Consider the following 27,697-nt stretch of genomic DNA (forward strand, 5'->3'; position numbering starts at 1 on the left):
ATCTAAGCGTTGTGGTGGTGTTGAAAACAAAGTATTTAATTACCTAGGTCCTACAGAATTCTACCATAAGAACTGGTTTCCCTATATCATAATCTTATTTACTAGTCTTCTTTAATAAATATTACTTGATTATGTACATTGATCAGTATATACTAGAAAGACTATATTACTTTAATATTCCATTATTTGAGACTATTGAAATCTACTCAACATCCTCATGACTATAGCAGTGTATCTAATTTTTTTCTTCATGAACATGAAAAAACCTGTAACAGTTTGGCTGACAAACTTTAATTTTAATTAACTAAATATTACTTTACTAAATTCTGTATATCCAGGTAAAACACATAATAATCTAATTATGGTAATCTTTTAACACTGCTTTTTCAGGCCTAGATAATCTTGGGTCTCCTAGTCAGTATTGTTATTTCAGAACTAGCTCAATCTAGATAGCTTAACTCATTTAAGATAATAAGGGGAGGAAGGGTCAGAGAGTCCAAAAAGGGAATTACATTCCTTTGATCCTATAGGAACAGCCAAAAGGGTTAGAATCTACGCCTTCCCCATTTAGGTCAGACTTTCTACTTAGGCCTCCTGGTTCACCTGTGCCGAGTGATCACTATTAAGAAGTGACTATACGTGGGGCCTCCCCGGTGACGCAGCAGGTTGAGTGCAGCACTGTGAAGCTGTCTGCAGCCTCTACAGTGCGGGCTCGATTCCCGTCTGGCCAGGGAGATACCCACATGGCACAGCAGACCTCTCCTGCCGCTTCCCTCAGCAGTGTTTTCGGTCTGTCTGCCTGTTCTACTCCCCTCTATGTCTCTGGTGAATTCTCTCACCCTCCCACATCTCTGGCCTGTACCCCAGTTCTTGTATAAATAAATCTTTAAAGAAGTGACTATAGGTTATAGATTGAGAGCTATTCTAGAGTTCAGCAGAATAGTTCCCTGAGCTACTTGCCACTTTTTCCTTATATGATTCCTGAAATATCTACTTTGGCGGCATAAAAAAAATTGATTAAATGTTCCAATTTCATTTGCAGTCAGAAATAAACTATTTTTTTTTCAAATCCCATAGCACCTGACTTTATACTATTTTTTTAAACACTCAAAATTGATTTGTATTGTTTTGTGTATTATTACCTGTTTCATAAAGTTGGCATAGTGTTTTGTGTACAAAATAGGGTCGCATTAAGTGACCGCTGAATACTAAGTAACAAGAATTGCTTTTACCATTTATCCCTTATGCCGTGTACATGGTTGACTCTAAATTATTAAATTGTTAATTTCGGGGGTACTAATATCAACATACACTTAAGCTTCATACATAGTTTGAAGCTGTATGAAGTTTGAACTATGTATGAACTTTATACATAGTTTATAATTAAACCTTATAATAATTTACCTAGTTTGTGCATTAGGTCTCTCTATAATGGATAATCTAGATAGTAATGAACAATGGAGGAAGTAAAAGCAGTTCAATTTTTCTAGGATTCAAAAAACAGGGCAATTTTTATAATTCCCTCTGTTCACCTGAGACTCAAGTTTTATTCTATATTGTAGAGTGGGAATAATCAGCAGGGAAATTATTAGGATGTGAAAACAAAATTTTTTTATGAACAAAATTTAAAATCTCATTAATAAAAATGGCAGAACATTTAAGTTAAAAGGAATAGCAGAATGAAATATTATGTAAATGCTTTTTAGAAGTGAGAAGAATCATGAAGGCACAGTTAAGAAAACAAATTGCTTTTTAAAAGGATTTATTCCTGACTTTGAAATATGTTTATATTTAGATTTGAAAATGTATAAATTTATGGCATATGAGCTTCCCCATGCTATTAGCTCATTAGAATTGCTTTCTCTTCTCAAACGTAAGAAAGTAACGAATAAGAATATCATAAATTAAACTATTATCTTCTGCTCTGGTGGTTAGAAAAGAGTAAGTTTAAAATAGAGTACTTGCTGAGCTCTGTGATAGCGTTAAAAAACAAAACATATATATAGAATCAATGTCAATTTAAAAGAAAGATTTTCTCTTCAAGTTGTGGTCCAGATAATCCTGTTGTTTTTTTAAAAAAAAAAACCACTATGAAATCTGCTTCTGATTTAAAATATTTAAATTTTTAACTGAAACAGTTTACGAGATCATATTGGATGCCATAAAAAGAATTAATTGAAGGTTCTATTTTCCTTGTAGTCATGCTGACTTAAGGATGAAGAATTGGTGAAAAGAAAACACCCCTGTAATGTCTCACTCAACTTGACTTTTGATTAGGATGGAACTAGTGAACCAATGAGTGCATTAGGAAAACTGATTCATAGTGGGTTACCTCTTAAAAAAACCAACACACACAAAACCTAAAATGTGAACTAAGCTAAAAGGAATTAAGCCAAAATGCCTGTACTTTTAAATGTAGTTCATTTAATTAAGGACACAATTCTAAAAAAGAGGTATGTTTCCTTTTTGTTTGTAAAATATTATAGTAATCAAATCCAGTCATAATTTTTTCTTGATTAGTTAATAAATACACAGTTTTAAGACAAATGAAATAAAAGTATCACTATAGAAGCAGACAAAGAACATTCTAATGGTATACAAGCACTGACATAAATCTGGAAAAGTTTCCATTTCTTAGTAAACAAATGCTGATATGTAATTTGAAATTATATATTTTACAAACTGGAAAGGTTAAGAGTCAATAGCTTAGTGTCATTTTCGTTTTTGTCGCCTTTGCAATCTCTTGGAAATATTTTTTATTGTACTCACGTCCTGCATATTAGTCTCATGTTCTTCAGTAATGGCTTGGGAATTCTCCTGTTCTTTGATCACCAATTTAGTATAATGTCTTTTTGGTCCAAGAAAATCTTTTGAACTAGTGGGAGCAGTCCTAGTGGATTCGCTAGTAAGTTGATTTTCTCCTCCTGAACCAGACAAAAGGGCTTGGGTATTTATCAATGCAAGTTCTTCATCAGCTATTGAATCACTTTCTAAAAGAGAAATGTCATTAAATTTTTTAAGTGGAGTCAGCTGAGGAGAATTCAATTCTTTTTTCTTTATAGGTGTTTCATATTTGGTGCCACAACTCCGTGGCGGCTGAAATGCCTTCTGTGCAGCTGGAGAAACAAATGTACAAATGGGACTAACAGGTGGAGGTAAAGGCACTCTACTTAAGAAATCCAAGGCTCTTCTCTTTTTGCAGTTTTTGGGGTCATCAATCTCTTTTTCTTCTTTTGAAGTAATTTGGGCTAATACAGGTGTGGAAACAGACTTTCCTTTTGGCTTACAAAGGGATACTGGAGTTCGATAAATCAACTCCCTATTGGTAGGAGACACCTAATAAAAATATAAATTAATTAAAAAAAGTAGCATATATAATTATGTACTAATATATAAAAAAAGCTTTTCACTATTTAAACCACCAGTACCACATATATTCTCACTTCCCCAGTGGCTAATAATAGGTCAGATTTTTCAAGAGAGTTTCATGAAATCATTATGATAGTTTTGTATAAGAGGCTATAGCAATGATATACAAAGAAAGATGAAGACTACTTGCTGTTAAAGACAAAAAAACAGGTGGAAGACATAACTTGTGCTTTAATCTTTTTTATTAGTAACAGATTAAATAAAGATAAATATTTTAAGAACCAATTTAAGAACACAGACCTCCTGGATTCTAATATCTACTTTTCTAACTTTGTGATGTTAGGCAATTGCTTAACCTTTCTATGCCATATTTTTTGTAATTTTTATCTAATAGGGTTGTGAAAATTAAATGAGCTCTGCAGATATACTTAGCAAATGGCACTAGCCAATATTATAAATTTTGGCTTGATTTGCAGTTGTGATTTAAAGAGTTAAGTTGAGCTTAGAAATAACCCTAATTGTTAAAATAGTTCTCCTAGCAAAAGGACACAGGCATAGAGTTCTTTCAAAACACTAATACTTGGAATACTAAAAATGAAAACACTTGTTGGTAAAATTTGCCCTCAAAGAAGGTTACATTCTAGTTTTAATAACATAGAATTTCCAGATAACCATATTTTCTATATTAAGTTAAATTACATTTTACCATGTTTATTCTAGATATACACCAGAATATATTGTCTCCATATGTAGTAGTTATAAAACTTATTAAATTTACATAACTTACCAGAAACTTACTTCCTGTTCCAAGGACTGTTTGAGTAGTATGTGGCTCTGAAGTACAGTTTTTAGTCGGGGTGGAAAACTTGGGATCATTTGCATTAAGTATACGCATAAGCTTGTTTTCTGCATCATTGCAAAATACTTCAATATTCTAAGAAAACAGATTGGAAAAACTGATAAAATGTAAACCCACACATTCCTGTTTTCAGAAAGGCTTACCTTTAAAGCCAGAAATAAAAAATACAGACAAAAAAAACCAGAACGATATTGCCACTGTAGAAAAACATGCCAGTGCAAAAAACAAAACAAAACCAGAAATGAAAGGAACTTAATTGTTGGAGGGAGAAAGGAAGTATGTGTGTATATGTCAGGAAAAGAAAAAAGATAAGAGATCTTCTCAACCATCCAGTTCAATTAGCAAGAAGGTACTGGACATGGAGGTAAAAGATGGGGGCTCCAGCTCTATTTATTACCTAACACCATGAATCATCTAATATCTAAAGTTTTCCTTTGATTAGTAGTAAAATGAGAGAACTGCCTCATATCTGTTTCAAGAATTAATTGAAATAATGTGTAAGCTAAACCACATGCAATAGCTGGTTCAGAAGTCATAAATGGTTACCAACAATTTCAAATGGTTTAACTTAATTCATGAAAACATTTCCTAAAACTTCAAAATACTATGTAAATGAGTTAGGTGTCTCTGAACTGCCCTTGAATTATTTGTGAGAAAACTTGGAATGTAAATAGTAGGTACTCTGTACAGCAGCCAAATAATGAATGTAAACCATCTGCCCCTCAAATTAGAAAGCATATAAATCAGAGTGTTATTCTTACAATGTGTATTGAGTCTTTAGGTAAAATATTACACAAACTTGCTTTATATAGCTTGCTATTCTAATGTATTTAAATATAACATAAATTTTATCGATTATTAGTTAGCAATTTAAGAAATTTTATTGGGAGGCAGCACTGCATAGTAAATAATTTGGGCTCTGCTTTTAGATGGTATAAATATGAATTCTGGTTTTACCAATTTGTGTGATTTAACCTTTATGCTTCTTACTGAAAAATGTAAAAACAGTTCCCTACTTTATAAATTTGGTGGAGAATTAAATGGACAGACATAAAACAAGACTTGATAGATAACAAGCACTCAAAAAACTTTAGCTAATATTATATAATGTATAGACATTATGTATAGACATAAGCACAAAATGCATTCCCTATGATCTAGAGAAAATAAATGTAGTGTTCTATTAAGGATTATTTAAAATTGAATATATCTATAAACTGTATAAAATACCAGATTTGGAGTTTAAAAATGTAAATTTGGTGTCTAATTACACTGGTAACTACTATGAACCACAAGTAACTTAATTTAATGTGTAAATTTCCAGTTTGCCCACATGGTCTGTAGTTCTGACCATTGTGATAATTCCCTGAAAATCGTTCTTTTCTTCTCAGTAACTGTTATCCCCCATCTCCTCAGTTTCATGAGCAATTAATACATGACAATGCCACCTTATGTTAACTTTGACTATCCAATTTTTACTAGTCACCACTTCCTTGATAACTAACCATCAAAAAGGAAAATACCAAAATGAGTGGTAGTGTTCAATACTAATTTTACCTCAATAGTCTTTTTCATTTCATGGAATTTCTCTTGAAAATGTCCTTCCTTTGGACTGGCAGAAAACATGGAAAAATCTCCAGCAAATAGAATAGGAATTTCTGATTTGCATTCTGGTCGCCACTGGAGGTTGCTTGCAGCAATTAACATGTGAGGGTTCATAATGTCTTCATTAAGATCTATCCAAAACTTTACTGCCAAAAAATTATGGCATTCATCTGACAAGTAGACCAAAGGAGCGAGACCTAAAATGAATAAAAATTTTTATTGTATATGTTAGATAAATTTTACAGTGCAAGGAACTCTAGTATGTCCATTTATTTTGGTATGCTAATAGTGGAAACAAATGAAAGTAGCTACATTTACAGAAAGCTCAGGATTTCCAAAATGACCTATTGATTAAAGTGCTAAAATTTCAATGCCAATGACAACATATCTGTTATTATTATTTTTTAAAGATTTATTTATATAAGAACCGGGGTACAGGCCAGAGGTGTGAGAGGTGAGAGGATTCACCAGAGACAGTGTGGGAAACAGAACAGGCAGACTGATGAAATACACTGCTGAGGGGAGCAGTGGGCAAGACAGGAGAGGTCTGCTCGCCATGTGGGTTGATCCCTGGCTGGCTGGGGATCATGCTGCAGAGGCTGCAGATTGCTTCATAGTGCGGTGCTTAACACCTTGTGCCACCAGGGAAGCCCCAACATATCTATTATTGAGGCAGGTATTATACTGCTGGTGGGAGTACAAATTTGTGCAACCATCTGGAGAAAAAAATTGGTAATACCTAGTAAAGGAACATATGTGCTTACCTTTTCACCTAGCAACCCACTCCTAGTACTCTTCTACTCTGAATAAATAGTAAGTGAAAAAATAGTAAGATATGCTCTAGTCAGATACATGTGAACTTGTGTCAACATGAAAACACAAGGTTAAACACAAGGCCCTAGGTTATTTACTGAAGTACTGTCTGTAAATATAACTATTGAAAGCATCTTATATTAGCTCATAGGCAGGAGCAGGGTGTCTCTACACAATGGCATTATGCTGCTGTACAAAAGAATAAGGAAGATCTCTATGAATTGATTTCCAAACATAATGTAAAGTCAAAAAGGAAAAGGACAAAAGGCTAGTTTGTTACCATTCTTATAAGAAAGAGGAGGATGTGAGGACATGTATTTGTCCATTTGTGCAAAACAAATACAGGAAAAATAAACCAGAAACTTCAGGGATAGGGTGTAGGAAAAAGGAGGAACAGCATTGAATTAGTAGGGACATTGGGAGAGACATTTCTCTGAGGACGTCCTTTTGTATGTCTCTGACTCTTAGAACCACAGTGTTATTTCATATACCCTTCACAGTTTTCCATATTCCCCTAATGTCACTTCTTTCCTCTGTGTTGATCCTTAAAGTTCAAAATCCCTCCTTTCATACACCCTCAAATTCTTTGCCCTTCTTGCTTTGTGTTCTTCACCAGGTTAAACTACAAGCCTAGTTATTTACCATTTTTCACCTGCATTGTCATTTAGCATCAGGGGAAATGCAATTCAAAACCACATTGAGTTGCCATCTCATACTGGGAGAATGGCCATTATCAAGAAGACAAGAAGTAATAAGTGTTGATTGGAATGTTGACTGGTTCAGCCCCTATGAAATACAGTATGGAGGTTCCGCAAAATATTAAAAATAGACTTACCATATGATCCAGCAATTCCATACCTAAGTGTCTACCCGAAGAATGCAGAAACAATGAAGGGAAATATGCATTCCTATGTTCATGGCAGCACTATTTACAATGGCCAAGTTATGGCAAGAACCCAAGTGCCTAATGACAGAGGAACGGGATAGGAAGATATGGTTTATGTACATAATGGAATACAACTCAGCGATAAAAAGATGAACACTTGCTACATGGATGGAACTGGAGGAGATAATGCTAAGCAAAGCCAGAAGAAAGACAAATACTAAGTGGTTTCACTTACCTGTGAAATAGAGATACAAAACAAAGGGTCAGAAAAAACCAAACCAATGACAAACCCTAAAAATCTGACTGTAGAATTTAGGCTACCAGAGGCAGACACGGGAGAGTAAAGTTGGGGAGACACAATGGACTCTGGTGGAGACACAACGGACAATGGTGGAGGGCTATGGGTAACTTGGTGGTGAGTTTGGTATGGTGACTTGCATCTGAACAGGTGTGATCCTCTGCCTCTGAATCACATTTATTGTTACAAAACAATGTCACATCAATTGTGAATCAATCAATGGCAAGTGATGTCAAGCATAAAACAAACCCCAAGTTGCCCAATTAAAAAATGGGCAGCAGATCTGAAGACTATTTACTTACGAGGATATTTAGAAGATATATGGAAAAACTTAACGAGGGAGATGCAAATCAAAACCACAATGAGATATCATCTTATACCTGTGAATAGGGCATATACTAAAAAGACCCCCAACAAGAGCTGGAGAGGATGTGGAGAAAGAGGGACACTAATACAGAGTTGGTGGAAATGTAAACTGTTGCAGCCATTCTGGGAACCAGTCAGTGCCTAAAAACCTCAAAAGATGAATACCATATGATGCAGCAATCCCACTTTTAGGTATCTCTTTGAAGAGTACCAAACCATAAACTCAAATTATATGCTCCACAAAGTTAATTGTAACATTGTTAAAAGAGCTAGGATTTAGAAGCAACCTAAGTGACCACCAATAGAGGACTGATTAAAAAGATAGGGTATAGCAACACAATGGAATACTATTCATCTGTAAGGAAAGATGGAATGCTACCATTTACCACAAAATGGAAGGAGCTTGAGGAAATTATGTATGATTAAGTAAATCAGAAAGATCAAGACAAAGTTGGGATTATTTCACATATATCAGTAAAATAAAGAATCAAAGTAAAATTAGTATAAACTTGCAGACACTGATAACCAAAGTGGAGTTTCTAAGGTTAAGAGGGAGGGGAGAGCCTCCCTGGTGGCACAAGTGGTTAAGCCTCAGCACTATGAAGCAATATGCTGTCACTGCAGCATGAATTTGATCCCTGGTCAGGGAGCTAACCCACATGGTGCAGCAGATCTCTCCTGTCTTGCTTGTTGCTCCCCTCAGCAGTGTATTTCAGTGGATCCGCCTGGTCTGCTCCCCACTGTCTCTGGTAAGTCCTCTCACCCCCTACACCTCTGGCCTACACCCCAGCTCTTGTATGCATAAATCAATCTTAAAAAAAAAAAAAAGGGCGGGGCGAAGGATGAAAGGGTCAAGGGGGTAAGGTAGAGGCAAAAAAAAAAAAAAAATCTTGCAAACCAACTGTTTCCAAATTTCATGAATGGTAGTTCCAATTAATCTTTTTTCTTTAAAAGATTTATTTATTTTATACAAGAATTGGGGTACAGGCCAGATGCGCAGGAGGGTGAGAGGATTCACCAGAGACAGAGCCGGTAACAGAACAGGCAGACTGACGAAATACACTGCTGAGGGGAGCAGCGGGCGTGACAGGAGAGGTCCGCTGAGCCATGTGGGACCCTTGCCACGCTGGCAGGGATTGAACTGGCGCTGCAGAGGCTGCGAACAGCTTCACAGCAGGGTGCTCAACTGCCTGCGCCACCAGGGGAGGCCCTCCAATTAATCTTAAGGAAGACAAAATTTAAAAGAAAGTGATTTTCAAAAGCATCAATAAAAAGCTACAATTACATACACCATATATTACCTATTTTTTTCACAACAGAAATGACAAATCCTACTAGGTCAACCTCAGAACAAGGTGGTTGGAAGTCTGCATCTAATAATTTGTTGAAGTGAAGGGACTCTCTGGGCTGATAAACTTGGAGTAGAAATTCATCTGAAGCCTACAAGAAAAAAAAAAATCAGTATATGTAGATCCTATAAAGTAATATGCATTTATCAAAGTTAAAAAATTATGAAAAGTTTGTACCGGTAGTTCTTGATACTGAGTCTTTTTTGTTGCTGTTAACTGTATGTTAGCTCTTTCAGATTTACTTTTAGATTTTGATGTTGCAAGATGGTAGATTCTGTACCTTTTTCCTTCTGTTAACAGGGAACGTAAATCTGATGATGGACGCCAGATATTCAATATAACTAGAAAAACAGAACAACAACTAAAAGGAAGAACTAATAATCACTAAAATTAAAACTAAATTACTGATGACAAGAAAGATCAAAGGATATGTTTTCATTTTGTGCTCCTCTAATGTATGCTAACTTTGGACTTTTAACTAGTATTTGAAATCATTTTATTAATAAAATAATAATGTTAATAAACTAATAATTTCTAACTTAACAAAACAAAAAATTCACATACTGACCTGAATATTTTTCTTTTTTTTCATAGCTTATGATACGTAACTTCCACACAGTTTTAACATCCCTTGATAAAATTTGTTCCCCTTGTTCAGCAGATTCCATAGCCTTCCTGAATTCCAACTGGATCTGTGCTTGCTTCTTATCATTCAACATCTGTCTGTGATTATTCAAGGCTCTTAACTGCTCCTCACTAAAATAATCCTGTGATTTAATATATTAAGGCAGATGATTAACATAAAAAGCAAGCAAGACAAAAATGTCATCTACTGTAAATGAATCCCTTTAAATGGTGATAAAATACAACAGAATTGAGTTCACTTTAAGTGTGTAACAACATAAAAATTGAGATTAGTGTACTTAGCTTATCACATAACATATTTTCAGGTGCTTCAAGCTGTTTATTAATACTTGTGACAAATTTTTTCTTGGACCAAAATAACCCCCTATCTATGAAGATACTTAAAAAATCATAATCATTCAACATCAACCTTATAAATGGCTATATTTGACTATTTGCTATATATGAGAAATGGATGTTTGCTTTTTAAAAAATTTTATTTTTGCAAAGAGATATGGGGGTGAGAGGATTCACCAGAGACAGAGTGGGGAGTAGAACAGGCAGACTGACTGAAATACACTGCTGAGGGGAGCAGCTCGCAAGACAGGAGAGATCCGTGGTGCCATATGTGGGTAGCTCCTTGGCCAGGGACTGAATTTGGGCTATAGAGGTTTTAGCACTGAGATTTAACCCCTGGCACACCAGGGAGGCCTGAGTATGTGTTTTAATGCATTAATTTTGTATGGTAAATGCATTACGTTATCTAATCTTTATAATAACTATAATATCTATGGGCAGATTACTATTATTGTTTCCATGAGATACATGATGAAACTGAGGTACAGAGAGAATTAATAACTTGCAAAGGCATATAGGTAAGGATTGACTAGAGAATCCTCATTCTTAGACCTCAGCAGAATTTCACTAAATCTCCATGGAACAATAAGTACAATTTATTTATTTTAAAAATATTTATTTATGCATACAAGAACTGGGGTACTGGACAGAGGTGTGGGGGGTGCAAGGATTCACCAGACACAGAGTGGGGAACAGAACAGGCAGACTGAAATACACTGCTGAGGGGAGCAGCGGGCGTCAGGAAAGGTCTGCTGCGCCATATGGGTAGCTCCCTGGCCAGGAATCGAACTCATGCTGCAGTGGCTGTGGTTAGCTTCACAGGTTGCGTCTTAACCCCTTGTGCCACCAGGGAGGCTCAATAAATACAATTTAAAACAGACATGTACTATAAATATTTTTGCGTCTACATTTTCTCCCAACCATTTCAGCAAATTACTCTTCGTACATCATGAAAATCTTACCTAGAATATTATAGAGGAAAAGTAAAATAGGAAATGGAACCCTGATTCATAATGTACTAAGCTGCTGCTAAACATTTTAATATCCTAATTTACATTGGGAAGGGAGACCATGAAATTCTATGTATCCTGCAAAGGTCTTTCTAATATGTAGAGTCTTTAGTTTAAACATGAATTAAAAATAAACAGATATCAATTGTGATTTCAAAAGTTCCACAGTATATAACACTGTCACTGAAAACAAATCCACTTGAAGGTTTATTTTAGAAATTAATGGCTATATTTGCCTTCAAGAATTACAATAATCTTATTGAAGTGAAATCTCAGAGTACCATATAAACTTAGAACTGTAAAAATAGCCATTCATGGACCTTTCCTTAAAAGAAAGTGGGAATGATGCCTAAGAGATAAATCATTTGTTCAGTGATTTAGTACAAAGTGGAGGAGGGCAAGGTCTACAACTTAGTCCTTCAACTTTCATTTTACCCTCTTATTTCTTCTTCATAGGTAAATTCCATAAAAGGAAATCAGACTAAAGTATTTTATTAAATTTTGTAGATGAAAATTAAATTATCTTCACGATGACTCAGAGAGCACGAGCTTCATAAATATAATAAAAGAGGTGGAAGCAAAACATTTTTCAGGATAGCATAATAAAGGTTTTTAATTTCTAGAATTATATCATGTATACTCAAAGGATTTTAAATTATTCCTTTCTCTTAGGGAGAATCTGAGTTGTAACATTTGGTAATACGAGGGAATTCTATTCAGAATAGCATGCTCACTCTCCTAATGGAGAATTATTTTTGTAGTCCCACTATTTAGTATTGTCAGGCTATATATGAGATTTATAAAATCATCAAATAAATGAGATAATTCAGTAAGTAAATGTTTTCTAAAATTTCCCCTCCCCTCCCTATGTAGCAAACAAATTCTAGAATCTGTGTTACACACAAACACACACACACATACACACTCAGGTGTCCAAAGATTTAGGAAATAGCTTATCTTATATATGGTAAGATAACACGTGGAACTTTTTAACAGGACACTTTTACATAGACTATCTAATTTGATTCTAAGATAATATATTTTATTGCTATTGTGCCCAATTTGTTTAGCTAATAAATGGTAGATCTTGTGATATTTCCAATACATTGTGTTCTTCTGAAACTTCTACCTAAGTACCCTTAAAATAGAGGATTATGAAATAAACTCTTAAGAGCTGAGAACAAGGAAACTAAGACACTACTTTGAAAGTACTTGTTTTACATTTAAAAAAAAGTCTTGTTTACATATTAAATCACCTTTGTTTAATATATAAAATTAGTTAATCTGCTCATCCTCTGCTTGGTATAGAATCACATACCACATTGGTTTGACAGATCACTGAGGACCCTAGAAATGCACACATCCCCATTGTAAAACACAGCATTTTAATATACTCCTTCCTGTAATTCAGAAGATAGGACAGCTTTTCATATTTAAGAATGAACATAAAACTCCTTCCACACCCTCTTGTTAGACCTTGCTAGACTAACTGTCCTGCTATTGAGTTCTCAGGCTAACAGAAATTCAGTTAATCACAAGTGAGAAACATATTCTCTACCATGCAGAGGTTTCCTATCTTCAGATAGTGGCTCCAGAACCAGCTTACACCTGATAGCCAGGCAGGCACGGATGGCAGAAGTTATCTAGGTCTCATTAGCCTACTAAAATGCATACCCCTGGGATGGAGACGCAAGATGCCAATGTATGCATAGACTCATAAAGTAATGTATGAGGTAGCATGTAGTGTTTTTGTATATGCCTAAGTAGAGTCCTGCCCAAAATATGCTATCGTGTAACTCCCTGCTACCTTTCCTGGTAATCAATCCTATAAAAGCAGGAACCACACTACTCTTAGGTTGGGAGAGCACAGCCCTGGATACTTCCTGCCTCTAGCGTACTGTGTATTGCACAATTAAAGTTCCTCATTTGAAACCTCAAAATTTGTGGGGGCTTAATGGTTGAAGACAGACAAGGACCCTGAGGAATCAGTAACACTTTTACTGTCTCACCTCAAGGTCACTTGGATCTGGGGCATTCTTGACTGCTTCATAAATTTCTGCACCATCTTGCAGAGCACAGATTTGCTGTCTCGTTAGTGCACATGATGGTATACACTGTTTTCTTATATTTTCTAGGGAAAAAAGTACCAGCAATTAGCTAAGCCACAAATTTAAGAACACTGAAAATTAGAGAGCCAAGTAAAAATACCCAAAGAATAAAGGCTGAAAAACAGTCATTTATCTGTTGAAGTATTTTAGGAAAATTTGAAACAAGTACATTCATGGTTTAATAAATCATACAAAGAGTGAAATTTGTAAATTAAGTAAACACTTTCATGATTCACATAATCATAAAAACAGAATAAGTCAGTAATAATTTTAAACAACAAATGTGCAAAAGTTATATAATGTAGATTCATGCAAAAGTTATATAATGTAGGTAAGAACATTGACTTAATGATTAATAGCTTAGTGGAAAATAACTTGATAGCTCTTAACTGTTAATGTCTAATACCAAAAAAGATACTACAGTTTACCACTGAAGCTTCTGATGGTTTTCTTAATTTCTGAAAACTGTTGTGGGTATATAATGTTTTATTGCCTAATGTAATTTTATAAGTATCTAAAGGCTAAGTGCTGAATAAAATGTGATTATTTGGGGCCAGTTCAATGCTTATCTGTATATATGTGTAATAATATATTTTAAACAGTGAAAAAAAAGTTTCAGAATTAGAAAAATAACTATTATTCAAAATAAAATTCACCCAATTACAAAAATCAAATTAGGAGACTCTGAAACTGTTAGCACAAAAAGAAAACAAACAAAAATCCTGATAACATACAACTCATTTTACCTTCATGCTCTTCAAATTCTGCTTGAATTTTAGTGAATAAGGCTTCTAGTTTCTTTTGTTGGGCTTCTGCATATTTTGTGGCCTCCTTTTCCTCTTCTCTTTCATTTCGAAGTATGTATAATCCACATGATGTCTTCTCCAACCACTGTAATAATATGTCAAACAAAAATTCAGGAGAGGGAGGGCTCATTAAAATTATTTGTCTCAAAATAAAGAAGTACACAGAACATTTTAAGAATGTATCATACCTGTATAGGGTATGCTCTTTGAATAATTACATCAACACAACCAACATTTCCTCCATCACTGAAAAGTGATGACAAGGGGAGAGGAAAAGGTCTTGGATCAGGAGAGAATCCAAGTTTGGCATACCAGCAAGCAGGCCGAGTACTGTTAGCAGAAATCTGGACAAATTCAGGAATAAACAGATTTATAACACAAATATATGTAATTCTATTTCATATTTCATAACATTTTTTATTCTTTTAGGGTTGCTTTACAAACATTTATTTTAAAAAGTCAACTAATTAGGAAAGTGGATAAAAATGATGAAAATGAAAATACTTTAAAAATACAGTATCTTAAAAAATTGTTTATGATGCTATAAAATTTTTAACATTAGGCAATTATTGAAAGAGACTTCAATTTAATTAGGAGCTATTAATACACATTTACTTACCTGGCTTCCCACAAAAAAATCTACAAGGACAAAGAGAATTGTAGAGGATAGTTGATGACATATTACCAAAATTTTGGAATGCAGAAATTTATGAAGCAGTTAAAAATCTGTTGGACAAGTGGCAACTCATAAAGCAGTCTGAGAATGATTACAGTTAATAAATACAGCAAACATTCACCAAACACTTATTATGGTGGCCTGGCACTTGTTAAGTGCTTTATATTCATTAACTTTTTTTTTTTTTAAAGATTTATTTATTTATTTATACAAGCACTGGGTACAGTCAGAAGCGTGGGACGGTGAAAGAATTCACCAGAGTCAGAGCGGAAAACAGAGGAGGCAGACTGACTAAGTACACTGCTGAGGGGAGCAGCGGGCGGCAGCAGAGGTCTGCGCACCATGTGGGACCCTCGCCCCGTGGCCAGGGAACGAACCGGTGCTGCAGAGGCTGCGGGCAGCCTCTCAACCCAGGGCTCAACCGCTGTGCCACCGGGGAGGCCCTATATTCATTAACATTTAAACTTAACAGCTTATCCCGATTTTTCAGACAACAAAACTGAAGTATAAGGGGAATTACACAGGCTGCCCTAGGTTTCTCAGTTATTGACCTTCTATTTAGCCAATAAGAAACAAAATGACATTAGGAAAACTCTCCAGAAATTGGAGGAAACAGGGAACTAATGAAGGTAGGAATATGAGATATGGCTGAAAATAGGAGGAATGTTTGAAATTTTGTATAAAATTAGTTAAGATCTCAGATTTCCTTTCATATTCCAAGTAGCCAGGTGATCATTCTTCCCTCACACCAAAAAACACAGGAGTTTTTGGAAGGAGTCTACCACTTACACTAAGATTACAGTATATTTTTAAGAAATTCAGCACCCTGGGGCCTTCCTGGTGGCCTAAGGGTTAAGTCTCAGTGCTATTACCACTATGGCCTGAGTTCGATTCCCAGCCAGGCACAGCAGACCTCTCCTGTCTTACCTACTGCTCCCCTTAGCAATATATTTCAGTAAAACTCACCTGTTTTGCCCCCACCTCTGTCTCTGGTGAATCTTCTCACCCCCTGTACCTCTGGCCTATACCCCAGTTCTTCTATGCCCTTCCCCCAAAAGAAAGTTGAGCATCCTCATATAGGTGTAAGTAAATGAAAAAAATTTTATGCAAAACCTCTGTAATTTAACTGAATCAGTGATTTAATTTTTACAAAGTTTACGCTTTAATTTAATTTACCTTTAACATAACAGTTTCTGGGGCTTCAAGAGGTGAACAGGCATCAGGAGAGCCCACCAGTTCTGCTCCATGGATAATGATCTTCTGACCCACAGTCAGTCTACCATTGTTTAAGAGAGCTAAGAGGGGAGGGTCTAACTGGGCCTTGATAGCATACCATCCATCTGTAAGTTCAATAATGTTCCCTTTTTTGGTATCCACAATACTAGTTTTACTGCAAGAAGGTTCAGATATATTTGTGCTTGATGAAATTATTTCAGATATACAGAGAACAAGTGTTTTTGCAGCGGTGTCATCCCTTTCCATTATCTTTTTTATAGCTGATCTTCTGCTTCTATCAATTTCCGTATCATATCTAAAAAAGAAAAATGTGTACTTTAGGAATTACAAGTCCAGAATTACATTAAAAAAAAGTCATCAATATAATTGAGAATGAAAATTAATCATTTTTACTGAAGAAACAGTGACAGAGAATTTAAAATTTGGTAACTAGTAATATATTTAAAAAATTAAATATTAAAACCAAAAATGCAAAAAAATTTGCAATTTCTGAAGAGTGAATTAAATTAGTAATTCTTATTCTTCTCATATGCCAAGATGTTAATGGGGGGAGGTGGAGGGAAGCAAGAGGTATACAAATGTGTGACTTCACTTAAGTGGGGTCTTGGGATGACAAGAGAACTACTCTGTACAACATGAATAGAAGGGAGGGATGGCGACTATCACCAACAACTGGCTCATGGTGACTGTCACCAACAACTGGTTCTATGACACTAAAATCACAGACTATACAGAAGTCTGCATCAAATCAGCATGTGATTATATACCTTAATGCTTTAAACTTGCCTGTATTTTAGTTGAAGCAGCACTCTCTCAGGGTTTAGGCATCTATTAGCAAATTGCTTAGGAAAGGCAAATTCCATAGCTGCCAGTTTCCATATAATCCATCTATAGTGATTATAGACCCAAACTCGTGAAATAAGCTTTGGATCCACACCTGGGGTGTCACACAGAGCACTGAAAAAATGAAGGTAGAATAATGTAATAAAAACACATACAATGATACAAGTTCAATAGCCACTACTATTTTGTGCACTAAAAATTACATTGTACAAGATTGTTTAATAAGTTTATGTGTTAATGTAAAATCAAGAAGGAATGTAGTTTCAGAAAATTGTATGACATGTATCAAAATAGGCCGATAAAAGCTTCCTCACTGCACATATTAGTCAACACAATTATTTCAAAAGAAAAGTGAGATCCTTAAAATTATTTTAGTTAGGTTACATTTCTTATAAAAGAGGTTGTTTTTAGGGCCTCCCCTGGTGGCGCAGTGGTTGAGCGCTGGGCTGTGAGGCTGCTGCAGCGCCGGCTCAGTCCCTGGCCACCCGCGAGGGTCCCACATGGCGCGACAGACCTCTCCTGCCGTGCCCACTGCTTCCCTCAGCAGTGTATTTCGTCACTCTGCCTGTTCTGTTCCCCACTCTGGCTCTGGTGAATTCTCTCACCCTCCCGCGCTTCTGACTGTACTCAGTGCTTGTATAAATCACTCAATCAATCAATCAATCTTTAAAAAAAAAAAAGAGTTGGGGAAAAAAAAGGTTTTTTTTAAAATGTTTTTTTTTTTTTTAAATAGAGGCATGTTTTATTTATTTGTTTGTTTGTTTTGTTTATACATGCACTGGGTACAGTCAGAAGCGCGGGAGGGTGAGAGAATTCACCAGAGCAGGGAGCAGAGCAGGCAGAAAGACCGAAGCACACTGCTGAGGGGAGCAGCGGGCGGCAGGAGAGGTCTGCGAGCCATGTGGGACCCTCCTCAGGTGGCCGGGGAGCAGCCGGGGATCGAGCCGGCGACCTCGCCGGCAGCTTCGCAACCCAGGGCTCAACCGCTGCGCCACCGGGGAGGCCCAAAAAGAGGTTGTTTTAAGGTCACCTAAGAAATCCCTTTTCTAGTCCTGGTGCCTCTCTGCTCAAATCTCTAATTTCTCTTTCCTTTCCCATTTTCACACTAAGAAAACAAATAATTAAAAGAGAACTTCCAGAGGCTTCCACCCTCACATCTACCAATCCAACAATGCCTATGCTTTTTTTTTATTATTATTTTTTTAAAGATTTATTTATTTATTCATACAAACACTGGGTACAGTCAGAAGCACGGGAGGGTGAGAGAATTCACCAGAGCCAGAGTGGGGAGCAGAGCAGGCAGAAGGACCAAAGTACACGGCTGAGGGGAGCAGCGGGCGGCAGGAGAGGTCTGTGCACCATGAGGGACCCTCCTCTGGTGGCCGGGGAGCAGCCGGGGATCGAACCGGCGCCGCGGAGGCTGCGGGCAGCTTCGCAACCCAGCGCTCAACCGCTGCACCACTGGGGAGGCCCAATGCCTCTGCTTTTATAGTTCATATTTTCCTTACATTTGCACACCAGCTCCCCTCTTGTCTGGACAAGGACAGTGACTGAGCAAAAGGTCTCTCTCTCCTGATCACCCCTTTCATCTGGATGATTTCCATCAGCATAATTAATACTTTTTTATACTTTAAAAACAAACTAAACAAAACTAACATCCTTTGATCCTACTTCCCTCTGCAGATACTGTCCTCTTTGCTTCTCTTTTTACCAATTCTTAATAGAATGAACTGTATTCTCCCTCTCTAACACCTCTTCTTCCACTGCCCTTTTATTGCATTCTGATCAAGCTTTCACCCCACCAATCTACTGAACAATTTTTATTAGGGTTAGTAATGACCTCTCCATTGCTAAACCCAGCGTCAATTCTCAGTTCTCATCTTACTTTACCAATCAACAGTAACTGATATAGTTAGTCCTTCATTAGTGCCTGCAATTCTATCTTTACTTGGTTTACAACACACCACACTGACGTTTATTTCTAGTATTTGTGTTGCTCTTTCTCAGTATCTTTCATGGCATTATATTCCATCTCTATGTGACAACTCTTACATTGATTTTGTTGGCTTATATCTTAAATCTAATGGCAAAATTGTTGGCATCATTCTTAACCTCCTTCTTCTCTCATATTCTTTATATTATCCTTGAGCAAATCCCAAAGGTGTCACCTTCAAAATATATCCAGAATTCAACTGCCTTTTACCAACTCTGCTGCCATCTCTTTGGTCCAAGCTATCATTTCTCATGTGGATTACTACAATTGTTTTTTTAAGATGGTATTTCTGCTTCCATCCTTGCCCCTTTCTATAATCGGATCACAACAGCAGCCAGTCATTCTTTCAAAAATATCTCAGATAAGAACAAAGAGGGAAGGAAGCATAACGGTTTCTGGTGGTGGACTAAGAGTTATTGGGCAGTAGGTGCACTACAAGGCAATCCTTGACAGGGGGGATTTTAATGTTACCTCAATTAAAAAATTTTAAAAAACAAAACATCTCAGATCACGTCACCTCTCTGCTTTATACATTCTAGTGGCTTAAACAGAATAAAAGTGGTTAGAGACTCTACCCTCAACATGAAGGAATAGAGAGGTTGGGGTCATCCTCTCCCTCAAAAACAACTACTAAAAAAGTAATATTTGCTCATAGGAATATCCAGATTCTCTTTTCTGTCTGTAGAGTCCTAAGACTTCCCCACAGAGATCTTGAACCAAGGTTAGTGGTGACTGAGGGGAAGGAATAGGAGGAAGTCAAGAGGAGAGTGACTGGGCTGAGAGTTAATTACCCAAAGCCATGGCTGGGGAAACCTGGAACATTTTGAAATTCTCTGGAGAAACTTTGCTCACATGCAAGTGGATGCAGACCTAACCCAGGGCAGTGGGAACTCTAGAGCAAAATAGCAATATAGGCCCACATAAAAAAACCAAGAAAACCTCAAGTTAATCTAACACTGAAGCTAAAGGAACTAAAAAAGAACAAAAGCATCCAAAAACAAATATGTGGAAAGAAATAATAAAAATTAAAGCACAGATTACGTGAAAGAGAAAACAAAAAGTTCAAAAAATCAGAGAAACCAAAAAGTAAGGGCACCAACAGCTTTCCTGCCCACCTGTGACTATGCAGGTGCCTCTCTTTTTCTTTCTTCATTTCCTAATAAACCTGTTCTTCTAAAATGTTAAAAAAAAAGGGGGGGGTGGGGCACCAGAGTAAAGTTTCCCATCTCTTGCCATTGGCATAAAGTAATATCTTTCTGATAGCAAAAATTTTAAATTATGTTTCTTATTAGAATCATAAGAAGTTCTATAGTTTCTCACTTATTAATGTTTTATGGCACTAGAGTTTACTAGTTTACTGTTTGAGCATTTCTGATTAACTTTTAACATTTACATGTTTATTGAAATACCCTATGAAAGAATGATATAAATGTGTTTGTGTATTTGTTTATGATAAGGCCAATTCAAACTTTATTTTTCTGATGTCTTATTTTGTAAATGCATTCAAAATGGTCATTTTAAGAAAAAGCAATTCATTAATTAGATTAATCCCCAAACAAACTATAACTCACTCTTTAAAATATTTCAACAGAATGTCAATTGAATAATGCACTGAAATGAATTCAATGCATAAAAATTGATTTCTGGGCAACTTTTTAAGTTCAAGAGAGAGATAAGAAAACAAAAATGTGGAACTTGTGAGATAAAGATGGATGGTAGAATATATAATTTAATGCAAGAATACCTATAAAATTCTTCTTTGCCAGCCTTTCCATCATTGGAGGGTATGAGGAATCCACCATCAGCCAACTGAATGCCCTTTTCAGTCCATAAACTTTCCTTACCAAAATAATCCTGCGTGTGAAACTGAAAAGACTCTGCATTTTTGCTGTTAATTCTTACACAATGTTTAGAAATACCAAACATATATAGCTGCAGGAAAAAAAAAGAAAAATTGATGAATGGAAAACAAAATCATACAAAAAACATAGTTCAGAGAATGAAAATAAGCTAAAACTGAATACTATAAAAAATGTTATATAGCTATTAGTATGTTCAGAGCTATGATTTGTTCACATAAGTTTAATGAAACTATATATATGAAAATATTTAACTTATTTACTGGAAGCTAAAAATCTTAACATGAGTGATCCACATATTCAAGAGTCTGCTACACCTTTTTCATAACCGTTGTGTATGTATTTCCTGTTCTATCTGCTATAGGAGGTTATTGTAGGGATAAAAAAATGAATGCTTTGAGAAACTTTTTAAGTCAAAATAAATTAGAAAGGAAAGAACAGTGAAAAGTTTAAGTATTTGGAGATCAGATTTCTATACAGGCCTGGCCTACTTTCAAAGCACATGAGTAACTCCAAAATATCTTTTTCTTTTATCAAACTTGACTATGGAGTCTGACTCATAGTTTTGGAATTGTGGCTCTTCCACTTACTAGTAAAATGACATTGGGACAGTTATTAAATCTGTACTTCAGAGCATTTATCTATAAAATGATGGACAAAATAATAGTGACTTTGAGAATGCTTAGAAAGATTTACCTATAAGCAACATATGTACAGTGTCCAGGAGTGCTTAGTACATACAAAATAATAAATGCTAACTATTATCAGTATTATTTTCACCTCTCTACTACCTAAAATTCGAACAAAATAGGACTGCCTTAATAAAAATCCTCTTTTAAAAATGTATATGGCTATTAGCAGGTTCAGGGCTATGATCTATTCACCCAAGTTCAATAAAACTTTCCTGACAGTAAGCAGTTATTAAGCAAGCTTTGAAGGGGAAACAGAAATAGTATTTTGAAGTTCAGATCACCCTGGTATGACTAGGCAGCAGAGGAGGTTGTAGCCTGACTAGGAAGCATGCTTTCATTCACCCATCCCTCCATGGATGTCTTTTTAACAGATCTTGGAAATGTTAGTTAATAAAATAAAATTACATTTGCTACTAAAGTGCTTGGTATTATATACAAAAGCATACCTGTTTATGAGAAAATGCAGAGGGAAGTTGGCCTCCTACTGCTACTTTCAGAGAGATTCTAGTCATAGAGGATGTTTTTGCAAGATACAGACTGCCTGGTTGTGGAAAAATACATTGTCTTTGTTTCTTTTTAATTCGTAAGTCCTGTATATCTCTGGCATTCTGAAGAGTTGAAGTTAAATCTATTAAAGAATAATTAGCAAAAAAAAAATTGAATATAAAATTTAAAAACTACATCTTTGTTTTACAAAATTATATTTATCAATTTGCTCTAGTTTCAAATCTTCAAGAAGGAAAAAGATTTCAACTTACAAAGAATAGAAATAGTTTTTTATTTCAAATTTGAAAATAGTCTGATAAAATATGTTGCAATGGCAATCCTAGATTGTGTGTCTAATAGCTTTTTAAAAATAAAGTCCTTAGTCGTTATCTTTGAAAGAAAACAGACAAATTCAAACCTAATCTTTGGACTTAGAAAAATTTAAAGCATTAAAAACATTTAAACATTTAAAGCAGGGCCTCCCCTGGTGGCGCAGCGGTTGAGAAGGTGCAGCCTCTGCAGCTCTGGTTCGATCCCCGGCTGCTGGCAAGGGTCCCACATGGCGCGCAGACCTCTCCTGCCGTGCCCACTGTTCCCCTCAGCAGTGTATTTTCGTCAGTCTGCCTGTTCTGCTCCCCGCTCTGGCGAATTCTCTTACCCTCCCATGCTTCTGACTGTACCCAGTGCTTGTATAAATAAATAAATAAATCTTAAAAAAAAAATTAAAGCATTAAAAATCCTCAAGGCATTATTTAATGTGAGAAACAGACAAATGAAAGGCAAAAATGTGTCACACAAATTTTCATACTATACCTAAAGTCTCTTCACTCTCAGTGAAAACTGTAGTTGCTGCTTGACTAGTGTTATTTTTGTTCCATTGATGAATTTCACTGTCAATAATATTTTCACTATCACCAGAGCAACGTTCATCTGTGTTTTTTGGTTTGTATTTATTTTCCTCCAATTTAGTAATCCTGCTAACAAACTGTTCAGTTCTGTGAAACTGTGATTTAGTTTTAAAAGGTGGAACAAATACTTTCATGAGTTTGCCTGTAGTAATTGAGTGTTTCCTTTTTTCATTTCTTGTGACAGAAACTTCATAAGGCTGTTCTGAAATTGGTAAATTGCTTGAAGATTTTTCCAAAGTCAGATGTGTATAAAAATGAGATTTAGAAAGAAATTCCTGACAAGGTGCGGCAAAATTTGGACGCTGTATTTCTGGCCGTTTCTTAGCTGTGCTACAGTTGGGTAGAAAACATTTATAAAAGTTTGATTATTCACTAGTAAATAGGTCTTCAATAGCTTACTTGGCAATCCTATCCTGAGACTATTTTGCATTCATCATAGCTGACGTTTCAAAATACCACCCTTTCCAAATCTATATTGTATATATAACTAGCTCAGATATATATGTATGCGCACACACACACACACACACACACTCTCCCAGTCTTTGACTTTACCTCCAACTTCATATAATAAAATAGTAAATCAAACATGGATCTTCTATTTTTCCCTCTCCAGTTCTATCACAGAACTCCTTATTTATCTGCTTTACCAAAGAAGCATATTTGTCCTCTTCTCAAGGCCAATAACTTCACCTGCAGTCTTGACACCATCTAGTAATTCAGTATCCTTAGGAATCTCACTCCATTCTTTCAACTATGATTCTACCTCTTTCTTTTCACTTTCTGCCACCTGCTTGTATTTTTCATTACTTCTTTCATTTAGCCAGAAATCCTCACCCATCCTTAAAAGATCCTTTACTCAGCCTTAATTCCACTTTAAGCTTATACTCATTGTTATCTTCCCCTTCATAACAACCTTCTGAAATAGGTAATCTTAACTAGCCATTTTCACTTCAATTTCCACTCATTGAACACTTATTTCTCTCACTACTCTAGAAATTGTTCTCAATACCTAACAAGCTCCAAGATGCCAAAATGAAATTGCTTCTTGAGTAAACTCATTCTACTCGACCTCTCCACAACTGTCAGTTGTTTTCCTTCTTAAAATTCTTACCATTAATATCAACACATTTGTCTCTTGATTTCTTTTTCTTCCTTCTTTTCTCTTTCTGACTGTTAAAAATATTCCTGTCCCTAAATTTTAACTTCTTCCCTAGGTGATATGAATCATTTCTATTGCTTAAATTATCATCTACATAATAAAAATATCAAACTACATCTTCATTGTTGAATTTGCCCCTACAAGTTATTCCTCCACTTTGAGCTACCCATAGCACCAGAAATCCTTACCCTGATGTTCCACATTCAGACACCACACATCCAAAACAAAATTTATCACCTTCCCTAGAATACATTTTCTTTCTAGTATCTGAAAATCCTGTATTTCCTTTAGCCAGACCCGAACCACTGGAACTTGAGTTCTAGGTAACTTCATTTAGTTATCCACTCATTTACCCATAAAAATTCTAATGAGTTCCTACTATGTGGCATGCACCATCTTGGTTGGGGGATAGAAAAAAACAAAATCAGAGCTTGTGTTCTAGTGGAAGAAAACAAGTATGTTCACTGATATTACATAGGGGTAGAAAATTAAGGCACAATAAAAGGGGCAGGAAGTGTCCAACAGAGCTAAATGAAGGATATTTTATATAGGGTGGTGAGGAAGACATTACTGATAAAGTGGCATCTGTACAGAGACTGAAGGAAGCAAAGGAGAAAGATATGGAAGATTTTAAAAGAAGACTGCTGCAGCCAAACATCACACTGCAAAGCTTAGACAGTTTACCTGGAGCAGACTGAACAAGGGGTAAATTACTATATGAGACTGGAAAGGTAGCAAAAAGGCCAAATCTTGAAGTACTGTGCATCATGGTAAGAACTTGGGCTTAAACTCTAAGAGGGAAGTCATGAAGTAGTTTTGAGTAAAGAAATTATATAATCTGGATTTTTCATTGACAATTCACTGTGCATGGGGTGGGAGATGAGAGCAAAGTCAGAAGCAGTGATACTAGTTTCAACCAGAAGAATCCAGTTTTATGATGCCTTCAACCATTAGTGGTGAGAAGTAAATGGATTTTATATACAATTTGAAAGCAAAGTTGTTAGTCTTTTACTTTTATATGAAAACAGATTAAGCTAAGGGACATCAGCTTTGGACATGATAAGTTTAAGATGTCTATTACTGACCAAAATAAAAATGCCAAGTAGGTAGCTCGACAAACATGCTGTTCAAAGAAGATATATGGAATACATTAATTTTGGAACAATCAACAAGTAGATGGTATATAAAGTCATGAGATGGATGAGATTTCCAGAGAGAATTGCTAAAAGAGAAGTGATCTGGAGTTGAATCATGGGGAAACTAATAACAGTTACGGGTTAGGAGAAAAACTAGTAGCAAAGACTGAGAAAGTACAGTCACAGGGATAGAAGAGAGATCCAGAAGCTAGAAAAAATTAAAAAAAGGAGTGATTAACTGTGTCAATGCTAGTGAGAACATAACAGGAGGATGGAGATAATTAGTAATCTGGTAAGGTATGGAGGGTAGTGATAAAAGACAGGAGTGGGAGAGAAAGGAAAGAGATGAAGTAGAGCAAATAAGTATAGACAATTCTAATGGGCTATGCTTTAAGAGGATCAAGGAAATGGAGTGGCAGGATTAAAAGCATCAAGAAAGGCTTTTCTTTTTATAGTGGGAAACATATAGCAACTATTATACTGATGGGACTAATCAAGGAGAGAGGAACAAATCAGAGATGCAGAAGAGGGGACAATTGCTGAACTGATATCCTTGAATAGATATGAGATCTAATGCACAAGAATGAATAAACCAAGAAGTTCTCAACCTTACTTTCATAGATCTCTTTTACTCCCTTGTTTTCACATAGTAAGAGTACTATGAAAACAAGAAGCATGCTCTACAGGTTTTGATTATGATGTCCAAGTGGAGATATTTTGCCACTTGGTAAATCACTATTGACCAAATCTAACTGAATCTATCTATAGTGCACTTATTCTCTACCACCTGAATTAAATGGAGATCTTTACTTCCTTAAAATCTTGTAACAGTTTTACTTTGGTCTATTTCTAAGTTATAAATCTGGCTATGTTGCTCTTTTCTTAGAAACTTCCAAAGACAAACCATCACCTACCCGACTTGTCAGTTCCAACTTGTGAGAAATGATAAGACTTCCCGATTTCTGTCTGTTTCCTAACAGTCTTCACCCCACACCCCTGCTTGTGAAATCCCATGATGAACGTCACACCATTTTTCAATGCTCCCAGAATTTGGAGTACCCCCCTTCACTAAGCATTCTTTGTATCTGTCTGAAATACTTTTCCAGTTTAACTTTTGTCACATAATTAGCTAGCAATTTTCTATGCTTTCAAATCACTGTTAAATCTATTTTAGCACAGCAGGTCTTTGAATAACATTATAAACTCTGATGAGAAAAAACCAATCCAGGCCAAGCTATTCAGGACCTGCTTCTATTATACTGTTTCACATAAAGTTGCAATTTCCAAAAACCTATCTATGGTGTTAAATGAGGGCTTACTATATTTATGTCATAGTAGTTCTTTTCATGTCTGGCTCCCAAACTACTAATCTGAGTTAGATTTATAAATCTTTATATCCATTAACATGGGAAAAATTAGGCACTTAAAAGAGGTGCTTAATTCACTTTTATCAACGCACAAAACTATTTTCCTATAATATGTATAAATTAAAAAAATGCAGAAAGAAAATAACTAAACATTTGCTTTATTTTTAATATTACTATGTTTTTGATAAAAAGAAATGAAAAAAATAATCACTGGGCTTTTTCTACATTCATAGCAGGTATACTTGTAGCTTACTGAAAAATATATTCCAGAAAAATAATTCAAAGACTTTTTTTTATTTTAACAATGCCACAAATAATTGTATTTAAAAAAGTAACATGAAAACAACTGAAACCATATCTTTGGGCTTAAAAATTACCCGATAGACAGTTTTCACAACTGGTTTCTATAATTCTAGATGATTCTATGATATTTACATTCATTATCTCTAGGTGACATCTCTGTATCTCTGTAATACCTCTTCTTGACTATTTCTGTTGAAAAGTCATTATGGAAAATGAACTTTTAGCTTTGTCAATACCACCCACCATTTACTAAACGCTCTTTCCTCTCCCTGTCTTCTCAAATTATGTATTTGATTCTGTCAATATTGACATTTGACTATTTTACAGCTCAATGTGTTATATCAGTATAAAATATATTAATATTTACATGTATATTATGATTGTATTTTTTCTCAAGTTTTGCTTTCCTTTGAAGCAAGCATTATCTTTCAAAATCTTTAATTAATTTTCTATGTACCTATCATTTATTCACAACCAAACTCAGTATATATAAAAACCTACTTGAATTCTGCTCATTAATGAAATTTTTCCCTCCATCTTGAATAGTGTTTCTAAGTTATCTTCATTAGTTTGATTTTTGGTTAGT

The 27,697-nt window shown here is 35.5% G+C and overlaps 1 protein-coding gene across 1 annotated transcript in view; it reads right to left on the reverse strand.

The window, feature by feature from the left end:
* Positions 1-2,712: 2,712 nt before the first annotated feature.
* Positions 2,713-27,697, reverse strand: part of LOC311188126 (breast cancer type 2 susceptibility protein-like) — a gene marked incomplete at both ends in the record, with an annotated part of 40,900 nt that continues 15,915 nt past the window's right edge. Inside the window, 14 exons of the mRNA XM_084259880.1 lie at positions 2,713-3,336; positions 4,157-4,303; positions 5,786-6,030; positions 9,498-9,636; positions 9,723-9,886; positions 10,114-10,312; positions 13,546-13,667; positions 14,391-14,535; positions 14,639-14,794; positions 16,303-16,657; positions 17,149-17,319; positions 20,943-21,130; positions 22,196-22,377; positions 23,049-23,473. Of these exons, the coding sequence (XP_084116006.1) occupies positions 2,713-3,336; positions 4,157-4,303; positions 5,786-6,030; positions 9,498-9,636; positions 9,723-9,886; positions 10,114-10,312; positions 13,546-13,667; positions 14,391-14,535; positions 14,639-14,794; positions 16,303-16,657; positions 17,149-17,319; positions 20,943-21,130; positions 22,196-22,377; positions 23,049-23,473 (3,262 nt within the window). The remainder of the gene's footprint in view (positions 3,337-4,156; positions 4,304-5,785; positions 6,031-9,497; positions 9,637-9,722; positions 9,887-10,113; positions 10,313-13,545; positions 13,668-14,390; positions 14,536-14,638; positions 14,795-16,302; positions 16,658-17,148; positions 17,320-20,942; positions 21,131-22,195; positions 22,378-23,048; positions 23,474-27,697) is intronic.

The sequence above is a fragment of the Talpa europaea genome (genome assembly GCF_964194135.1).
Source record: "Talpa europaea genome assembly, contig: HAP1_SCAFFOLD_284, whole genome shotgun sequence".
Taxonomy (NCBI): domain Eukaryota; kingdom Metazoa; phylum Chordata; class Mammalia; order Eulipotyphla; family Talpidae; genus Talpa; species Talpa europaea.